Here is a 21907-nt window from a genome sequence, read left to right on the forward strand (position 1 = left end):
TTAGCATATTCAAATCTAATACAGTAATAGCATAGTTTAGAGTGATTAATGCTTGCAATAAACATCAAATTAAACAAAGTACAGTATTTTTCATTGAGTCTATCACAGACACATTCAATTTTACATGTTTACTTGCAGCAGATCACAACCTGCAAGTGCGCACTTAAATTGTGCTCTTAGGTTCTTCTGCGGTGTGCAGATGCAATATATTCTCAAAAAAAGTCAAACAGCTGCAGTCTAACGTATAATGCTAACCATTAAAATGTATAGCGCTAACCAATAATAGCTGCATAGTGATGTTCTCACTTATTCAGATGTGTCAGGTAATTTGCTCGATACCAGGAGATTTCTAAGTTAGGGAGCCTATAGCCTAGCTACCGTCAACCGGAGCTACTTTGATTTTGGGGGCTACTATGGTAATACTACTATGGCGGACTGAGACGTGTAGAAAGGAAAATAGACTCGTCCAAACAGGCTATAAGCGTAATGTTTTGCGGAAATGGTGCAGGGCAGTTTTTGCCACCAATGACTGTTTATAAGTCATAGAATCTTTATGCAGAGTGGACTCGAAATGGACCCCAAAATGCTTTATACGACCATTCCGTGAGTGGTTGGTTTGACGCTTCTTTGTTTGAAAAATGTTTTTTTGGTTTGTTTCTGGAAGCTGTCAAGGACACTCCAGGTACCAAGATTATGCTGGGTGACAACTTGGCCTCTCATTTTAGTGAAAAAGTCTTGAAGGCTTGTGAGGAAAATGACATTAAGTTTGTTAGCCTGCTTCCGAATGCGACGCATCTCCTTCAACCATTGGACGTCAGTGTCTTTGGGCCAGGTAAACGAATTTGGCGTCGAATTTTAGCAGAATGGAGGAAAGAGAATCGTTCCAAACTCCAAAATCTGCCTCAGCGACAATGATGGATTGAGTGCCTCCGATTATTGCAGCTGTGCTTAACAATGTTTTTTTGAAACTTATGTTTTTTATTGCTGCGATCTTTTGTTTAATGCAAAAAACTATTAGAAAAGCCCCAAGGGAGGGCTACAATGAACATTTTAGGTATTTACAATGTATTATCGTAGTAGCCCCAACCCAGGGGTTACTACGATAATTTTTTAAAGTTGAATAAAAAAAGTGTGAAAACATAAAAATGAATTTTTTCTATTTTTTTGAGAAGCTTAGGACCAAAGTGTTACTCAATAAAGGAACAGACCCTTTTTGAGCAACATGTGACAGAGGAGGCAAAGAAATGTCCTGAATCTTATCATAGTAACCCCGGTTGACGGTAACTTAAGCAATTTGAGATTGGTTTGGAAAAATAGGAATAAGTATAGAATCAATATTAAGGTTGCTTGGTTAATCTTCAGCTATGTGGTTTATGGATATAAAGCTCTTATTCTAGGAGCTTATGATGGGGTTTGTTATGTGGTTTCCTTTGGCTTTTTCGATGTAGTTGTTCAAGAGCTCAATAATAATGCAAACCTGCATTAGAAGGCACAGTTAAAAGTGGAGTAGGTCTATTTGCTGAAAAAGTCTTTTGTTATTATTTGGTGATGTTTTCCAAGGCGAAGCCTACATAGTTCAAAAAGGCATTTTCCTCGGCCTAGCTTGTTTTTAATGTAATAAAATAATAAAACTGCAACTTATTTGAAAACCGCGAGATGGGGGCTATTTGAAATTTTGCCTGTAAACTTGCCTAAGAGTAAATTATAAAATGAGTAAATGAGAGTGGGCTACATCATATTGGCATATGGAAAAAATCACACATCTGTTACATAAGTCCCAAGACAAAAGTGTTTTTTAGGCCTAAAATGGACATTTCTTCCATTCATATCAATTTTTATCTGAATTCTGCAGGCAGCCTGGAATTTTAATACATATAATTCTAATTTAATAATAATAAGGAACAGTAGGGTACATTTTTATTCGCAGTTTGAAAATATCAGCTCTAGACTGAGTTTTTATGTAGGACATGTTAGAGCTATACCGTCAAATTATTACTTAGATCAGGAGTGGGCAAACTTTTTCTACTGAGGGCCACATTTAAAAAAATTTTGCAACCGGGGGGCCGCACACTCTCATTACAAAGTAGGAAAATTTACCCGGTGTTCAAATAAACGCATATTCATATGCGTCACGGCATATGCATTTTTATATTTGGACTCACTGCACAACAAGCTAACTGCTTTATTCGCAATTTCGATAAAATAGTATTTAACAGTCCACTCCTTATTGAAAACAAGACTTTCGTCTTCAATCTTTCGCTTCTTAACAGCACTCATTATTTTAAGAGGAAAAATATAAATCTTTTATTTTTTAAAAAAAATCCTGTCGAAGTAGAAAACATTAAACTGTGCGTTTCAAATAACAATGAAAAACTATTTGGAGGAAAGTTGAAGTACTGGTAGGCCTAAGGTGGCCGCTACCGTTTTTGTATTTTATGATCAAATGATTGAATCAAACAATGCGTGAGAAGTGTAAGGCTAGTTGCTGAAAGCATGTTGCAATACATGCGCGACTGACGTGTGTGTGTGTTTACGCACTGAACATGAAGAGAAAAGCACACTTGTAAAGGGAATAATATTTTGTCATGTAACCTGTTTAATTAAAACAATAAGTGATGAGTAGGAGTTTCTGCAAGCGCCGGCGGGCCGTAGTTTGCCCACCTAGTTTAGATGATTATAAAAGATGTGTTTGTCTGCAAAAATAAGATTTCTCTGATTTCGTTAGACGTCTTACGTAGAGGCTTTAAAAATCTGTTTAGACCAATCACAGGACAGTTGTTGTGGTTGTGTTGTTTTTCAGCGTCGGAATTGCTCTAGCCCAGGGCTTCTCAAACTTTTTTGTTCTGCGACCCCATTTTGAAAAAGATATTTCTATGCGACCCCATTATGGGGACATTCACGTTAATGACATTAAAACGGGGTTAGTTCTTTTGTCTATTAAAACTATCTACGACTGGTTATATTTTATCGTTCGACATTTCACACCAACGGTTGCGGTCAATCCTTAAAAAACACATTTCTTGGAAATGGATAGCCTATTAACATGACAATAAAAATATTTAATAGTCTTTTTCCATGTGCACAGGCTGGGCTGGTTGTAAAGTCATCAAGGACCGCTTACATAACGGCCCTAAAATGCAGTCATTTCCATGTGATTTTTTGAAAAACTTGGTCACTTCAGATTGACATCATGACAAGACTACAACCTACCGGCACTAGACTAAATTAAACTATTTCATTACGACCCAAAAATTTCAATACGCGACCCCATTTGGGGTCGCAACCCATAGTTTGAGAAGCCCTGCTCTAGCCCAGGGGTGTCCACTGTCCAACCTTTTTGGCCTAAGGGTCACTTGAGTGTTTACTGCTAGTTTTGCCAGTCTAGCGCAAGGGCAGCGAACAAGTCAGAGACTAAGAGTCTCAGTTTTACTGTGTTAACCGCAAAGAGCCACCCTAAACACATTGGCACACATAAACATCACCCCGTCTAGGCCTATTCCTCACTCACATGCACACCTTTGTTAAAGTACATTTATGGTACCGGGTAAATATTACAAAACATCATAAAAATGACAAAAATTTACAAGTAATTTATTGCTCTCTTTGTTACAGTACTTATTGGAACTTTTGGCAATCCTTGTCTTGTACAATCTTCTTCCAATACAATGTGAACGAAAGAGCCGCATAATAGCAGGCAAAGAGACGCGGTTCGCCCAGGGTTGCTAGCGGTTGGCACGTATTAAAATTCCAGGTCACCTACAGAATTTAGATACAAATTGGCCTGAATTGGAGAAATGTGTGTTTTTCGGCCCAAAAATCAACTTTAGGCTTATCTAACGGATAGCTTATGTGCTTTTTTTCCATAATCTTGTAGTGTATTATGTGAACTCAGGCAAGTTTCAAGGCAAAATTTCATTGCGGCCGCATTTGTGTGTTTGGTGTCTTTACCGTAAAGAACCACATCATACACATTGGCACACATTAACGGTTGACGCGTATTAAAATTCCGGGCTGCCTGCAGAATTCAGATAAAAATTGACATGAATGGAAAAATGTCAATTTTAAGCCCAAAAAAATCCCTTTTGACTTTGGGCTCAGGCTTACGTAACAGATGTGTGTGTTTTTTCCATATGCCAATATGATGTAAACTCTCATTTACATCATATGTAACTCTCATTTACTCATTTTATGATTTACTCTCCGACAAAACTTCATATGGGCCCCCATCAGGCGGTTTTCGAGTAATTGCAGTTTTATTATTTTATTACATAAAAACAAACTAGGCCTTGGAAAATGCCTTTTATAACTGCGTAGGCTTCGTCTCTGAAAATGTCACAAAATAATAACAAAAGACTAATTTTTCAGCAATTAGAAGGCCAACTCATTTTTTAACTGTGCCTTCTAATCTAGGTTTGCATTATTCTTGAGCTCTTGAACAACTATATTGAAAAATCCAAAGGAAACCACATAACAAACCCCATCATAAGCTCCTGGAATAAGAGCTTTATATCCAGAAACCACATAGCTGAAAATTAACCAAGCACCCTTAATATTGATTCTACACTTTTCCTATTTTTTCCAAACCAATCTCTAATTGCTTAAGGTAGCTATAACCTCCCAGCCTTAAAAATCTCCTGGTGTCGAGCAAAAGACCCGAAACATATGAACAAGTGAGAACACTACCATGTAGCTGGCGCAAAAATTCAGCTATTGATGGTCAGCGCTATACGTTTTGCTCGTCCCAGCCTAGACTGCAGCTGTTTGATTTTTTTTGAGAATTTATTGCATTTTCACCCTGCAAAAGAAGTTATGGGTGATTAATGTTTACAAACTATATGGTATCAGATTTAACTCTCCTAACAACAATAATATTTTAACAATAAATTGGTTAATTTTAAGCAAAAGAACCTAAGAGCACAGTTTAAGTACGCAGTCACAGGTTGTGACCTGCTGCAAGTAAACATGTGAAGTTGAATGTGTCTGTGATTGATTCAATAACAAATACTGTCATTTGTTTAATTTCATGTTTACTGTAAGCATTAATCTCCCCTAAACTATGCTATTACATTTGAATATGCCACCAACAATAGTATTTTTTACTTAGAGCAAAAATTGGTTTATTTTAAATTTGCATGCAACACGCTACATTTTCTACTTTGGTAACGAGTGGCTGGTAAATTAGAGAGTTATTTTATTGGCTGCTGGTAACCAGTTTAAAAGACAGTATTCTGGTAGGATTAAATAATTAAGTTAAAAAATAGTTTGTAAGATTAAAAGAGGCCAACTTTGATAGTTGCAGCATTGATCAAAACAGTTTTGCAACAATAAGATTTTGGGCAAAAATTTCAAACAACTGTCTAACAGATACAATGCTTTAATGACTGGTTTTTAGTTGAGAGTTTAAAAAGTTTATAAATGCTTGCTAGAATATTACATGACAACCAGTGGTTATCCAATCTTCGTGAGTATTGTTGGCCCCATAAAGTGAAAAACCTTTAAAACTGATAAATCTCAATGCATCGAATGAAGTGTGATACCAATAACTACCTTACTTGTGTTTCGACAGCAAGCAATGTGTTTCTGTTAGTCTATTACTTTCTATTCTCCCTCATTGTTTGATCAAATAAACAAATTAAATTTGAAAAGTAATGGAATAATATTCAAATATTTCTCATTCATGGAGAAAGCTCAAAGGTAGGATTTTTTTCAAATATCGATTGTTCTGTAAATTGATGAATATTTCTAAATTTTTCACCATTTTTAGAAACAATGGAAAAATCAAGCAAACAACTGGAAACAAGCGAAAAACCCCAATCAAATGGCAATGAAAATGTTATTACCAATGCCACATACATAAAAATTGCCTCCATTTTATTTGCTGCCGCTGGTATCGCTGCAATTGTAGTTTCTACTCTTTCAGGTAATATAAGGATTTTTTATATTCAGAAGCAAAAGTTATATTTCTTTATAAAATCGTTTTAAAGTCAAATGAAAAATCGTGTATAACTAGTTTTTGATACTAATTAAATTATCAACATTGTTACATTATTATTGGGGTTGTGAAATTTTGGCTAAGTTTCTCTGTGCATTGTCTATTTGATATAATAGAAGCCACAGCTTCAAAATGCCATTGCCTTCATAGCCCCTTTATACTGACAAGAAAAGTCACTCACTACCTTTCGAGTTCTTCATTTGCCATAAACTATTTGTTATGAAAATATTAGCACTATGCAACAACTTGCTGTTAGATATTTTTAAATTGGCATAGACTTGTGATATAAAATAATACATTTATGTCCTTTTGGTGTTTTTTGGTAATTTATTGTCTACATTGATAGTAATGTTGTAAAGATAGTCGCTGTTAACTCTGTTTTCACGGTTGCTTAGTACTAGAGCTTATTTCAGAGAATGATAAATTTTCCAAAAGGAGTTGAACTTATTTCAAATCCATGAATTACTGAGTTATTATCAATCTGAACACTCATGTCAATGAAGGAAACTACTTTAAATGACAATTTACAAACCTCGTTTCATTAATATCGTTGATTGATGACATGTTATTTTGTAATTTTCTCATTTTTTGTCTAAAGCAGCTTGCACAAAAATGTTTATTACGGGGTTGTTCAAATGGTGGATCGCGATCCGGATCCGGATCTTTTCAACTTTTTGTGTGGATCTTCGAATGTAGCCTTGAAAAAAAACTTTTTACTGTATTTTCATGTGGATACTAATTGTCAGTGTTGAAATTAATTTTTTGAATTTATAATAGCATAATTTTGCTCCCTCTCAGCATTGAAGCGTATTGTTTTCGTTTACTCATTTACGCACTACTAGCTCGACTAACTATTCTCTTGTCTTCTCTTTGCGCGGTCAGCTGGTTTTCTGCACAGCGGGGGGCCGCGGCGAAACAAGAAAAACTTCTAGAAATGTATCACTTGTAGAAATACTTAATTTACACTAAATGTTCTTTTTTTAGTTTTACAATTATGATATATACAGGAAGCCAGATTTTTTGCTATTAACATGTAAAAATTCTATCCGTTTACGACGTATAATTGTCAAGTAATTAATGATTGAAAATGTGTGTGCAGGGTCGGCCACAACCTAGTTAAAATAGTAAAGTCGCGAGCCCGGTAATGATAAGGTTAACACGTGGCTGTCAATATGCATTACGCAGACATTGTTTGTTGGTCGATACGCAGATATTTGTTCAATTAGAAACACAAAGGCAAGAAAGCATTGAATATTGAACAAAAAAAAAAGTTTGAGGCTGCCATTCTGTAGTACACTTCACTTTTGACTTTTACAAAGTGATTATTATGTTGTAGGGTACATTTTCATGAATAAAGCACCATAAAAACTAAAGCATGTCCAATATATTTACTATTCGTATTTAGTGGATCATCATGTTGTCAAGTTTGGTTGTGGTGGATCATGGTAGAAATCATTTGAACACCCCTGGTTTATTACATTAAGATATAATAGTTTTTGGTTCAACTCAAGATTTTGGTCAGTTCCACGATGATGGAATTTTTTTTTCATAATTAATGGAATCCTTTTATAATTTTTTAATTTATTATTTTTTATTATCATTATTACTTTATTATTATTTTCTGGAAAACTATGGGTTCAAAACTCTGTTCTTGATGAAAACTCTAAATTGATGGTCTTTTGAAAAGCAGGTTCAGTCGAAATTTTTTTCAAATGTCATGAGCTTGTTTACAGCCTGCCACAAGCCATGCTTGGATACTTGGAATTGGTCGTTGCAAACTTTGTGCTTTTTGCACCCATATTTTTCCCCTTTTTGTAAAATAATCTTTTTAAACAGGGTCAACTGATCCATGCATGGAAATCAGAAGAAGCAGCACAAATGGCTTGCAAAGGAACACCTGTCCAGGTAATTTTTGTAAAGATTGATATGCTCTTGTATATAAATCTTGTACTCATGTCACCTGTGATGCAATAATGGCAAAATATAGACCCTTTGTTTAATAACATTAGAATAACCAATAGATGTGCAATAAGTTGCTACTCGTGTTATTGAAGCCCACTTGTTGGTGTGAATAAAAAGTGCAACCAAGAATATAGAAAATCTGAACTACAAATCGTAGGAATAGGCCAGGCTGATTATTGGGGCTGACTGGTTGATGCTCATTGGTACAAAATGAGATCAATGTAATATTCAAATCTGTATTAGGGCTAAGTATGATAAATGATAGTAATGGGATAAGTTCAAAATATCGCCTAATGTCATTTATGAAAAGTTTTATTTTTGTAATATTTTGTTACTACCTGTTGCACTATCGATAGAATACCGAACCCAATGGCCTAAACATGTAGTTACTTTTTCATTCTTTTCAACTCGACATATCAAAAAGTTTGGAAAATTAAAAATTTGGGATCACATTTTTCAAATATTTACAGCTATGTAGAACTTTTTGTCATTGTTCATTTTTTTAGTTTTATTTGTTTAAAATGTTGATACGACATTATTGTTACCGCACAAAACCCTTTCATTATGTCATAAGTAGGGGTTTGCAGAAATACCTAAAATAGCTGGCAAATGGCAATTAGGCATATAAGCTTAAATAAACAAGATATTGTATGTTGCTTTCCCTGTGGATTCATCGCTTGTAATATGTTTAATTATAATTTTTTTTAGTTACCTGTGGACTGTGGTATTTTTGCAACATCGTATCTTGATTACTTTTTTAAAAAGTCAAAATTCATTTATCACGTTCACTATTGCATTGCAATAATTAAACAGCAACAATTAAGCACATATGTTTGATCAAAAAATTTACTTTCAAGTCAACCTGCACCTATGGCAATATATTAATTTTGCGAACACATTTTAGGTGATCCTAAGGAACACCACATTTTTACCAGTAGACCCCATTTTTTCTATTTTCAGGTCAAAAATTTTAGTACTACATCATTTAAAGTCAGTTTATTGATTTTATTTGTTTCTAGAGGTTGAATGTGATTTTGATGTCTCGCTTTGCTCATTTTCGTGTCCATTTGGTTATGAAATGGACAGAGATAGATGCCCAGTGAGCTGTAAATGTGCAGTAGATACCAACTCATTTCAAGGAGATATTCAAATAGATGAGACTCAATTACCAAGATTTTTGAAAGTGGGTCGCAAGATTTATATTTTATTGTATGTACTTGTTTTATCTGAGTAGTGTAGATAAATCAGTGTTCGGCAGTATTAGAAAATTTCAAATTCAAGCAATACTACAGTTTATAGAGAAATATATTATAGAGCAGGGGTGTTCAAATACTTTCTGCCATGGTCCACCACAGCCAAACCTGACGACGTGATGAACCACTAAATACGAATAGTTAACATATTGGATATGCTTTAATTTGTATGGTGCTTTATTTAAGTAAACGTATTGTACATTGTAGCGCCTACAACATATTTATAACTTTGTAAAAGCCAAAAGTGATGTGTGCTTCAGCTGCAAGATTACATTGGAAGATCAGTAGATTTCAGTGAGAAAAATGATGAGTTGGTTTAGATTTAAAGATCCACACAAAAAGTTAAAAAGATCTGGATCCGGATCGAGATCCGCCATTTGAACAACCCCGATATAGAGAATATATATATATATTTAAAAATGCATATACACTGTATAAATATGTATACAAAGAAGCATAAAATATACCTAGAGAAAAATAAAAAATTTATTATTTTTTTTTGAACTTATTTATAGATTTGGAATATTTATGTGAAACTTAAGATAAGATATATAAAGATTTTTGTTCACAAAGGTTCATTGAAATTCTGAAATCTGAACTAGTGAGTACTAAAATGGGTAAAGTTAGGTTTTAAAAGATCATGGATGAGTTAAAACGCTGCATTGATTTCCTCAACTCAACAATAAATGACAAAGATTTCAGTATTATTATTTCAGGTTTACGGTTATGAAGAAGATGACGAGTATCAAGAATTTTCACTTCAGCATGGATCAGCACTGACTCCTCATCCATATATTAATGCACGATGGAATGAGGACATTGAGGATCAAAAAAATGTAATTTATTTCGAAATGGATCGCGCAATTAGTAAGTTCTGCATAATTTTATTAATTTCATGCTGAAGAATCAGTTTTTTTAGAATTTCCACCACTTTGATATTCCAGAATCAGTCCCAGGAGCTGTTAAAGCAATCAAAGAAGGACACGGTGAATTGGAGAAGCAATCATGCTTTAAATTTAAGCCTTACTTACCTTCATCAGATTCATCGTATATCAAATATATTCGGGATAATGGATGTTGGTATGTCCTAGATTTGAATATTGTAACATATTGTTATAGCTTTTTTAACACTTCTTTTTAAGTTTTTAAAGTTACTGGGATGATACTTGATGCCACTTTATATAAGTTGTTCAATTACTTTTGCAAAAGATTGCATAAAGTTTCGATTCCTGACAGTGTAATTTAATTTTAAGTTATTGATAACTAACAACTATTGTATTGCAATATCGTTAATAACAGAGATGTTCAACAGTTACTTTTTACTGACTGTGTAATTTAATTTTAAGTTCTTGGTTATTACCAATTATTTCATTGCAATATTGTTTATAACAGAAATAAACAACAGTAGTTTCCCAGCAACTACAAAGACCACTAGCGAAAAGTCGTTTAATGACAAAATTATGAGAAAGCTCTTTAAGCTCAAATATAGCAAATAGTGTAACAGATGACACAGATGTAACAAGTAATGTACAAATAGTAAAAATTGATTTGTATGAAATATCAAATATACATACATGTAGACTGTGGAGGTAGAAAATACACAATATTCATCAAATTAAATCAAGTACAATCTGTTGTTTTAATGAAACTTTTTCTACCTGTAATGTTTGCAGCTGACGGTTCTTTGTAGTAACTCACTGTTGTTGTTTGGGGATTGTTATGTGATGCTCAGAATGTCATGTGTATCATATTTAATCTTCTAGTTACCTAATTTACAAACTTACGACTGAAATGTGCAAATATGTACGATAATACTCAGTTTTAAAAGGTCAATACTACAGTTTCCTGCTGTCAAATGTTTTCATACGATCGTTTAAATGTGACCAATTTTTAACCCAGACTACTTCTTTCGTATCTATTTAACGCATCTAATCTTAAGCGCCATAATCATACAGCAGGGTTTCTGGATTAAAGGTGTAAAATGCTTGAGAAGAAATAAATTGCCTGTAATTTTGTGCCGGGTAGCATGGATTCTTGTTATATGGTATTCGTATTAAGTCGTCTTCTGTATTCCGACAATGCATACCCTGGAAAGTGGACGGTTTAACACCAAAAACATGATTATCAAATCAAAACTATCATTTAACATTATAACATCCTTTCTTACCCTAGTAATCATCATCTATACTGCATTTTTTTCAAATTAAATTGAGTTTTAATCAGTGGTATTTTCAATGTCAATATATTGCAGGTCTAAGGTTGGGAAATTAATTCGTCCTGGCACTGGCCAAGATCTAAGCATTGGGTCAGGCTGTGATCACTGGTCTACTGTCGCCCACGAACTATTACACGCCTTTGGTTTTGACCATGAACAATGTCGGCCTGATCGTGATGAATATATTATATTTCACTCGGAAAATTTACAGAAAGGTTTGATATCTTTATTCCTCACTTTATCTCAATTTTTCAGATAGGTTAAAAAACTTGGATGTTATTGCAGCTTACACAAAAGGATGATTGCTAAACGCCCTGACTGTGAATTCACTGTCTGTCAAGTTTTTAGCCTTTACTAGCAGCTAAATTTATTATTTAATGATCACAATTCAGTGATCACTTTTATGAAGTTTAGAAAAAAGTGCAGATGTGCCACACATGAGGGTCCATTTTATTGTTCCAGTGATGCTCAAGCAATTGTAACAAAACTGTCAAAAACTTGTAAGGCCTTTCTTGTGGCTGTTACTTTAAAAAGTTTCCACAAATGTATTTTCAACTCACTGATATTTAAACACTCATAGCTTCAAATAGTCTTTGATATGTGAATTGGCCAAATTTTTTCAGATGTGTTTAGTGAGCGGCAAACAATTCTTGTCGTTACAGTTACTTTACCATTGTAACCTGTTTGCGTGAAATCAGCTTATCGGTACTGTATTTGGCACTGAAATTTTCTCACGTACCACCTGATGGCAACTGCTGATCAACCCATATGCTTGTTGTTATTCATGGAATGAATTAAATAACTATTTTTATCAAATTTTGTGTGAGCCTAATTTAAGCATGCGGAGTTTTCAGAAATTAAAATTTTATTGTTATTTGATCATATACGTTCTCAGTTCTATCAATGTAGCTATTCCTGCTTAAATGTGCTGTACACTGTCGCCTGTACTCTATATCATTGGCGCCTAACTTCAGTAATTCAGGGTTATGTTGCCGGATCTTCCCTCAAGCGTGACCTTTTTAGGAGCACTTTTATGAGAATGCTACACGAAATAGGCTGTCTTAGTATATTATGTTTTGACACATAAAGCAAATTTTAATTCTTAAGTTTAAAATTCCTTTTACTCAACTCTTGAGCAATGGACTTTCATATGTCATGAAAGTATAATTGACTCCTCTGAAAGATAAGTTTTATTTTGATAAGTTGACAGCTTGCTTTCACCGGTTGGTAGTTACTTACATTTGACAGTTAGTTTACATTTATCATATGTTTATTGTCAGTTATACCTAATAATAGAATGTTTTTAAGGATCGGAAATCCAATTCGAAAAGATTCCACTGAAATTTGCAGTTGATTTGGGATCGTCATATGATTTTGACTCGCTTATGCATTACGGAGAAAAAGACTTTTCATCAAATGGAAAAGTAGTTCTGGAGAAGTTACCTGGTAAAAAATCTTTCAATATGTGCTATACCTGACTTATATCAATGCTAGCTTGCTAGGTGGTCAACCGGTCAATTCTGTTTAGTCGTTGTCGAGCTTCCTTGTTGCATTTGCAACTGCACCATGCTTCCTCTGCTTTTTGATTCATACTTTGGAGTTTGGACGTTAACTTGCTCTTAACCTACTTTCTATTGCACTGATTACATTGATTTCAATAATCTTTTTTGTAACTATTTTATTGCTGGAGATCATTATTGCTGTAATCTGTGTGTGCTATATGAAATATTTTTACGGAACATGTCAGATAAATCAGAAAGTTGCGTTCCCAGTGCCCAGAGAACAATATAGGCCTACTTATGTAGTTATTGTTGGAAAACAAGTTTGTAACGCTTTGGGATAGATTAAAAGGACGACACAAATGAAAAGCTACACATCCATCCCACTAAGCACTCACGGATTGTCAAAGGGTATAATGAGATCAGGTTGATTAAACCAAGTTATATTGGCATGTTGTAATACATAATCATGCAGGTGACAACCAGTCAACCATGGATGTACAGGTTTATATGCCATGGAACACAACATATGATCAACAAAAGTGTAGAAATTAGCCCAATGACAAAACATTAATATAGGTCACTTCATTACAACTCTTGCAGAACTCCTACGTGATAACATTGTCAAGCAGATCACAGGCCATCACCTCGCATTAAAGTGGAACGGCATGAGCAAAACGTTGTCCACCCCTGGCATAAAAATTTGAATTTTTTTATGACATCTTTTCGCTAAACATTGCATGAACTTAAAACTTTCTTCCATGCAGTTTCAGTTGAAATTTCCATACTATTGAAATATGATTTATCTTGACAGCAGGATTGACTTGTGTAGGTTTGACTGATTTGATTGACGTGTTTTTATTTGTTGAAACACGATTTTAGATACTAAAACAAAAGGAGTGCCTGACTATAGGGATGACTTATCTGAAGAGGATGTCAAGGAATTGAATGCACTGTACTGCAAAAACTTGAAAATAGGCAACAGTGGTGGTTCAACTGGTGGCAGCGGTGGTTCAACTAGTGGCAGCGGTGGTTCAACAGGTGGCAGCGGTGGTTCAACTGGTGGCAGTGGTGGTTCAACTGGTGGCAGTGGCGGTACAACTGGTGGCAGTGGCAGTTCAACTGGTGGCAGCGGTGGTACAACTGGTGGCAGCGGTGGTTCAACTAGTGGCAGTGGTGGTTCAACTGGTGGCAGTGGCAGCTCAACTGGTGGCAGCGGTGGTTCAACTAGTGGCAGCGGTGGTTCAACTGGTGGCAGTGGCAGTACAACTGGTGGCAGCGGTGGTACAACTGGTGGCAGCGGTGGTTCAACTGGTGGCAGCGGTGGTTCAACTGGTGGCAGTGGCAGCTCAACTGGTGGCAGCGGTGGTTCAACAGGTGGTAGCAGTGGTACAACAGGTTTTATTTTTAATATTATTTTTTTCGTTATCATTCATTTGTTTTACCTACAAACAAGAATAATAATTAATTTTTTTATACAAGTGCTTATACCTTTTGCATTGTAAAGATCTGATTTTCTGTCACAAGACTATAGAATGTATATCTTGGTTGTTATAAATTCACTGCGGTGTCACTGACATATTAAAATTTTTTTTGTTAGTGTTATTTATTTGTCTCACCATCTTATTCGGTTAGAAATTGTTGTAAATTCATTTGTGTTTAAAATAATACATTAATTGAGTTTTTCAAACTGTAAATCATGTTCAGAATTTTGACAATGCTCATTAAGTCATTAGTCATTACAATACAGTTGTTCATGAGCTACACTGTGCTCGTATTTAAAGTTATGTTGTCACTGTTTCGTTGAAACAGCGGAATGTAAATTTTTCTATTTTCAGCAAATTTTTATTGTTTCTTAGAATCCATACGTTGGGGTGGTTTTGGACCATATGGACAGTGCACATGTACAAGTGCATTTTCCTTTGCTAGGCGTACTTGCATTGGTGGAACGTATACTGTAAGTACCTTTTTCGTTTTTGTTGGTTGTGTGTGGAAAGAAATGTTCCTTAACAAAAGTCCAATTAACAGAATGTAAATATGTTGAAACTGAAAGTTCTGCGATGTGCTGAGTATGTTGTGCTATAGTGACGGTGTTCCAGCACTCAGAGCAATGCTGTTAAACTGTAACAAAATTAAGCCCAAAAGAGTTGTTCGTTAATACGTTGAGCATACATTACCAGATGATGGTAAAAGATGCGCTGTAATTACATAGTAAACATATATCAGTGGAAATCAGAATAAAATCTAAAGTTTAATGACTGTTTTGGCTTTATAGTTTTTTTACGTTTAATCTTCTGTTTATAGTTAGTATTATGGTGTATATGCAGCAATGCAGAAAGAAGTTTCCCAATGTTTCCCTGTTCAATAAAAGGAAATGCGTTGCTAATCATCGACCAACAACTTGCACTTCAGCTCAGTGGGGACCCTGGGGCAGTTATGGACGATGTTCCAGAACTTGTGGAACTTATGCTTTTAGACAGAGGTTAAACTTGTGTAAATATATCCCTAAATTAAGTTTGTGTTGTTGGACAATGTTAAATATTTTTTGAGTTTATTCACATTTACACCGACTGAATATTATAATGTTACAATGAAATATTGCAATGTTTAATATGTTTTCAATATTTAACTTTACATAGACTGAATCTTATACAATGGTAAATTAGTTTTTATTAGGTCAAGTTTTGTCAAAGTGGGAAGCAGATGTTAAAATAAGTTAACCATAAATCAACGGCGAGTCAATGAATTAAAAATATTAAGTTTTTTCCGAGAAACCATGTTTCACAATAGCTTAACTCACAGATAGTGAAATCAGATGCTAAACTACAGCTCATTTTTAGATTTTGTTGCTGTTTTTGGGTACTGGTATTTGCAGTAGAAGTAAATATTTCAATAGTTAATGTAGTATCACCTGTTGAAAAGAAACATCACTTGAAATTGTTCATTTATATGCAGAGTCAATTTTTATCGAAAATTTTCAGCTAAACAACTACTTTATCGGGACCATTTTAAAAGTTGAAATATAACTGGCAAACCTGACAAAAGTAATGTACATACTAAATACCAAGATGTTACCAGAAATTTTATTAGATTAGATTTTATTTATGACGCCAACAAACCCAGAAATAAGGTTTAAAGCTCAATAAACCTCAACAGTATTGAGCAATTAATGAGTGTTTTTGCTCAATGCTTTACAATTGGGAAAAGGCAAGTTCTTGTGAGTGTGACTCAAAGGAGCAAACCACAGACCAAGTTATGGCTTTTGTCTTCCTCACGCAATACAGGGCATGCGGGTATTGAATAACAGCATGACTCAGTGGCTGCTCTAGTCACGTTGCATTGTCTGGGTGGCAGAATAATGTCTGGCTTACAAGAACATGAAAAATACAAGTTAAATTTTAGACTGGTAATATGTGCATGCTTTGTTTTAGGGAGAGAGATTGCCCTGCAGGTTATGGTAAGTGCTATGGAGTCAGTGCTAGTACTATACCCTGCACTGTCCCGAGATGTACTGGTGGTGGTTCAACTGGTGGTGGCACAACTGGTGGTGGTTCAACTGGTGGTGGCACAACTGGTGGTGGTTCAACTGGCGGTGGTACAACTGGTGGTGGTTCAACTGGTGGTGGCACAACTGGTGGTGGCTCAACTGGCGGTGGTTCAACTGGTGGTGGTTCAACTGGCGGAGGTTCAACTGGTGGTGGTTCAACTGGCGGTGGTTCAACTGGTGGTGGTTCAACTGGTTATACAGGTATAACTAAGATTTTTTTTCAATTTATTGGTTATGTCGATAAAAATGCATTGCAGTTATTATAGAATATGTAAAGTATATTCTATAACTAGATCTTTACCTTCTTACAACAAAGCAAATCATGCATTGCAATATTATTAAATTTATTATTTTAGAGGAAACTTATTTTTCAAGAAAGGTAATGAAAAAAATTACTTTACAAAACATCTTATAGTGTGAGTATGAGTACAGGTACATGCCCTCTATGCAATGCAAGCTTTATCTATCAAATAGCTTGCTTAATACCCATAAAACAGTCAACATGCTGCTTAAGCAGTGCAAGAAAATTATTCATTATGTGTGATATTTTCAATTACAACACTTTAAAATGTGGACTGTTAGTGCATTGCTTGTTCAAAAGCTTCCAAACCTTTATAAAAAAATCAAAATAATACTTAATCTTAAACTCACAAATTAGTAACATATTCCATTATTAGCAGTAGAAGTATGTTAAAATGAAGGCAAGGAAACTTCATGCCAAGATAATGTCAAACCAGAAGTTTTTTTTCAAGATAAACTTATTTCAATTTCTTTTTTACAATTCTCTTCTTAACTTAGTCAGGCAAGTTGATTGATAACGGTATGTTGAAAAAAACGATTGAAACTCGATGTAATTACAGTAAAACGTTTTAGGTTGACATTCAAGTTTTGAAATGCATATCTTCGCATTGCAAGCCTGTTTTTATGTTTAGATTTGATGTGTTATGAATACTGAAACAAATTTATTCATCTGCATTTGAAAAAAACTGTGCATGCAACAATTCAAACCACGTTTGTGTTACACGTTCCTACAATAAAATATTATCTGGTGGGAGAGTAAACTGACAGCTAGCACTTTACTCAAATATTGGAGTTTTTTGAAAATGTGGCTTGAGTAGTTACAACTCTGATATTCCATGTGTGTATATTTAGACCTAAGTATAGTAAGAAAATGGTTTCGAAAGCTACTCAGGCCATTCTTGTTCAATCTCTACAATGTAAACTGTTGTGAATTTTTATAAAACTTGTATTATTTGTCAGGGCCAAAACATTGGGGTCAGTTTGGACCATGGAGCAAATGCAGGTGTACTAATCAATATATACTTTCTCATCGCTCTTGTGTTTATGGAACTATTACTGTAAGTACCATTTCATTGTTTCATTTTTTTGTGCAAAATGAAATGCTAACTAATGAGCCCAAGTAAAAAATTGTAAGCAGAGGTTTAAGCTTTAAACATTTTTTAACTATCACATGTGGTACTACAAAACGGTGTGCATAGATTAAATGGCATAGCAATTCCCATTGCACAGTTGTTGTGTTGTGCATCAAATGTTAGCGTGGTGGTGAAATTGTTATAGTAATGAAAATATTAGAATGTTTGAGTATTTGATTTCTTAACTAAGTGTTTTTATTACAATCGAGCAGTTGCTTTTACATTGTATTTGCAGGATTGTGAATATCACTATCCCAACACATACTCATTCAGGAGAAAGAAATGTGCTGATAGTGATCGTCCTAGCAATTGCCAGTCGCCATCTCAGTGGAGTCCCTGGACCGCATATGGACAATGCACCAGAACTTGTGGGGACAACTCATACCAAATCAGGTTGAACTGTTTGGCGTAAATACTAAATATGTTACACTTAAAGTTTGCCGATTAAAATGATATGAACTAAGTGCTGTGTAGAATATAGAAACTATTATAGAATAATATAGAAACTATTATACAATAATAACATAATTATTATTGAAGCCAGTTTTATTTCAAATAAAAATGACAGGCTAAGACAAGTGTGAGTTGATGACAAGTATGATGTCATAAAGTGAAATCCATGCGCCTAGCTCTGGTTCTTTGATTGATATTTGTTAATGTAGGATGTCATGCATTCAACATAAACTAGGATTAATTTATACGTTTTTAACCATAAAATACCGAACTGAGACTTTGGTGACCCAAAACCCATCTATCTATATCTCGAATATGTTCAATTTTTTTCCGGGCAAATTTCTTGAAACTCGTAATATTTTCGTAATATATCACCACCTTAACAGCTGGCCATGGGCAAGCATGTAAATTAATTTAACTAAAGCGTTTTAAATTATATCAAGTACTCAAATAAGCTTGATTAAGCTTGAGCCAGCTGAGCTTTCGTGTATTTGTACGAGTGAAAGTAGATGCTAGGCCACAACTCACCAAACCCAGTCACCAAGCATGTTTGTTTTTGCTTTTATACATCATAACAGTTGCCATCTACTTCGAAATAAAGTTAACCTTGTGATACTTTTTTTGCTAATGATTGCTAAACCACTACGTATTGGCATCCAAATGCGAAATGTATCCAAGAGTTAAATGCACGTGTCTTGCTTTAATCATGTCCAAACTAACACACAGTTCATGGATTTGTATATCTATGTACAAGTGAAGGTAGTAGTAGACTCTCTGATCCATATTTGCTCTTTAATTTATTTATTTTAGTCAAAGGTTGGTTGTAGACTTTCTTACAAAGCCTGAAATCAGTTAAATTCTTCTAATTTATGGGCAGTTATTTGATGTATTGTTCGCGTTATTCGTTTAGGTCTAGAACCTGCCAAGGAGTTGTTGGAACGTGCGTTGGAAAGACTTCAAATGCTATAAAGTGCAACGTACCACAATGTACAGACGGTATTTGACCTACCAAATCAGAAACTCAGGCAAATATTCCATTTAAAACTTTTTGCTCAACTGCAATCAGCTTATCTTTCATTTCTTCAGCGCGTCCGCAATGGTCCGCTTGGTACGAAAGTGTTCCTTGCACGAAAAGCTGTGGTGGCGGCTGGAAATGGTATCGACGTCATTGTCTGAAAAAAGAAAGTAGAACTGGAACCTTAGTGCGGTGGTTTGATAAGGATTGTCCCGGTGGAACAGACCCGCGTACAACCGAATCTGCACCTTTATCATGCAACACTCAGCCATGTATATCTGGTAGAGTTGGGCTGTACAGCGAGGAGCCAAGTAATTGTTTATCTTTAGTACAACACAGAGCAGGATACTTGACAGATGGCACTCGTTGATAAAAGTCCAATTTTTGCTACTTTTCATTCATTTAATAATTTAAATATATTTCCAGTGATCAAGATGTTCAGGAGAACGCCGATAAAACCGCTCAATAATCCCTGCCCAGCTTCTAAAACACTCCGGTGGGTGTTTGGCGATTTTAATGGCGACCTTAACCAGGATGCAATGTGTGGAGAGGACAGTGGCATTTTGTAAGTTTTCTTCTCACAACTTCCTCGTCATTTACAAAGATTTGTCTGATGTGCACGGTCTTGTGTTAACAGCCACATTTTGTACGGGGATACATCTGGACGTTTTGCTGCACTCGGATGGTCTGGTTACATGCAGGACTGCAGTAGAGGGGCAAAATATTCGGCGGATTTCAATGGTGATGGCTTGGATGATTTGCTGTGTCAGGACAAGGAGAAAAAGTAAATGTCACTGCTACACCATAAATTTTTGTTACTGAAGAAAGTTTTTGCACAAGCATTGTTCACTGGAACTGTGTGTTTGTTTGTTTCCATGCTTAGAGCTTATGCGACGTTTACTACTAACTTACTTCGAAAATATTGTCAGATTACTGCAATATTTCTTCTTTTTCTACAGATTGTTGTCAGTCAAGCTGTCCGAAAATGCAGTCTTTGACGCAGACGCGGTTTTCGAATCTTATTTCTGCACCGGCGCCAGTGATGAGGTCATTCTTCTCGACGCAAACGCCGATGGCAAAGCTGACATACTTTGCAACCATGGACGTTCAAGAATTGAGATTTTGCACAGTAAATAACCATTGCTGTTGCCGATTGTATTTCTTTGCTTAATAAAGTTTTTTTTATGGTCTGGAATAGTGTTTAATAACTTTTTAGCAACATTAAAAATGTTGATGTATAGTGATTTTTGGTAGAAGAGAAAAATAAGACGTGTATATTATGCAAGATTCTTCACCCATATTGTGCATGCTGGTTTGCCTAGGTAAGACAACCATTCAAGTTATGAGAACAAAGTAAATTTATTTATGAGAATGTCTCATTAAGAACTGATTTTGAAACTTGACAACCTGAGGTTTGAGTAGTGTTAGACAAAGTTACCTTCGTATAAAGAGGCGTCAAAGACCTAAGACTAAGATCTGGTTTTGTTGGACGTCTGGTGTAGGGTGTAGGGCTTGAAAAACCTGTTTAGACCTATCGATAGAACGCAGCATTGTTGCTGTTTTTTTTCTAGCCTGCTTCGATGTCCCAGGTCGCGAGCAGAATTAGGCTAAAATTTGGCATGATTGTAGCTAAAATTGTTTTTTAGTGTTTCTAGCCAAAAATCATTTTCAATTTCGTTTTTTGAAAAACAATATAGGCTCAAAAACATAAACAAGCTTTTTTCTGGATCTGCTGATTCTGTGCTAGCTGAGCAGATTGTAGGTGACGTAAGTTGTTAATTATTCCTTGATCGATTGTTTGTTAATCTCATTCCTTTTATAGCGCGTTTGTTACCCGCTGATAGCCTAGTTAAGTATCACAGTACCCAAATCAAACTGTCAATGTCTTGAATAATGATGTTTTTATTGGATCTCAACGTAACGTTTGGTATTCTGCAGAGCACAACACAAAAGTGCATTCGATAGGCTTAAAATGACAGACTGGTCTATAACAGCCTGGATTGCATTTTCAATACCATTACATCATTTCTTGGAAAAGTGTTTTCTAGTTATTGATTGAAGTTTATGAATTTGTTTTTTCGTTAACACTTCGACTGTCGTTTGGTATTTAGAAACTTGCTCTCAATAACTTCAAGTGAACACTCTTTTAGTACGTTGCCAGATTGTTTCCAGCATCTGTGCTGATAAAATTTTGATTGGAAATGCCCGCTTCTTAACTGTACATTGATAATTCACAGGCCAACAAAAAAATTTTTTTTTAAAAGGCATGATATGTTAGATCGATTTAGGATTATATTAGGGGCGCTGCGTCCGAAAATGCCATTACTTTTGCTTAATTGGCTCTAGTTTTTGAGATATTGCTTTTTCCTAAATATGCCATGAAAAGTTAGAAATGTATGCTAGTGAGTAACATAAGTTAATAAAAATTGAAGCCATGTGAAGCAGCTATTTAGTTTTGCCCAAATGTTGAGTTGTTTGGCACAAATTTCTCGCTTGGGAGGTAAATAAGACCTTAGATTAGTTTATATCATCTCCCAT

At 35.1% G+C, this 21907-nt stretch overlaps 1 protein-coding gene across 4 annotated transcripts; it reads left to right on the forward strand.

Annotated features, from left to right (window-relative positions):
- Window positions 1-5550: 5550 nt before the first annotated feature.
- On the forward strand, window positions 5551-20559 carry LOC143470493 (uncharacterized). 4 transcript variants are annotated; one of them, XM_076968661.1, is made up of 19 exons: window positions 5551-5694; window positions 5765-5920; window positions 7829-7897; window positions 8974-9137; window positions 9924-10074; window positions 10152-10287; window positions 11459-11637; window positions 12731-12868; window positions 13804-14319; window positions 14781-14878; window positions 15249-15403; window positions 16353-16669; window positions 17729-17826; window positions 18137-18294; window positions 19265-19350; window positions 19441-19680; window positions 19796-19934; window positions 20007-20153; window positions 20329-20559. In XM_076968661.1, exons 2-19 carry the CDS (start codon window positions 5770-5772, stop codon window positions 20504-20506), a joined length of 3120 nt encoding a protein of 1039 aa, XP_076824776.1. In that variant the 5' UTR covers window positions 5551-5694; window positions 5765-5769; the 3' UTR covers window positions 20507-20559. The 4 variants fall into 4 exon arrangements, with proteins under 4 accessions (XP_076824776.1, XP_076824777.1, XP_076824778.1 ...); XM_076968662.1 differs by having other exon boundaries at window positions 13804-14310; XM_076968663.1 differs by having other exon boundaries at window positions 13804-14298.
- The last annotated feature ends 1348 nt before the right edge of the window (window positions 20560-21907 follow it).

The sequence above is a fragment of the Clavelina lepadiformis genome, chromosome 9, assembly GCF_947623445.1.
Source record: "Clavelina lepadiformis chromosome 9, kaClaLepa1.1, whole genome shotgun sequence".
NCBI classification, from domain to species: Eukaryota; Metazoa; Chordata; class Ascidiacea; order Aplousobranchia; family Clavelinidae; genus Clavelina; species Clavelina lepadiformis.

Excerpts from the sequence above, each read along its gene's own strand:
- LOC143470493 (XM_076968661.1), top strand. The coding sequence starts at position 5,770 with ATGGAAAAATCAAGCAAACAACTGGAAACAAGCGAAAAACCCCAATCA. Across the intron at positions 10,288-11,458 it reads ATTCGGGATAATGGATGTTG|GTCTAAGGTTGGGAAATTAA; the intron begins GTATGTCCTAGA and ends AATATATTGCAG. Across the intron at positions 14,879-15,248 it reads GCATTGGTGGAACGTATACT|CAATGCAGAAAGAAGTTTCC; the intron begins GTAAGTACCTTT and ends GTGTATATGCAG.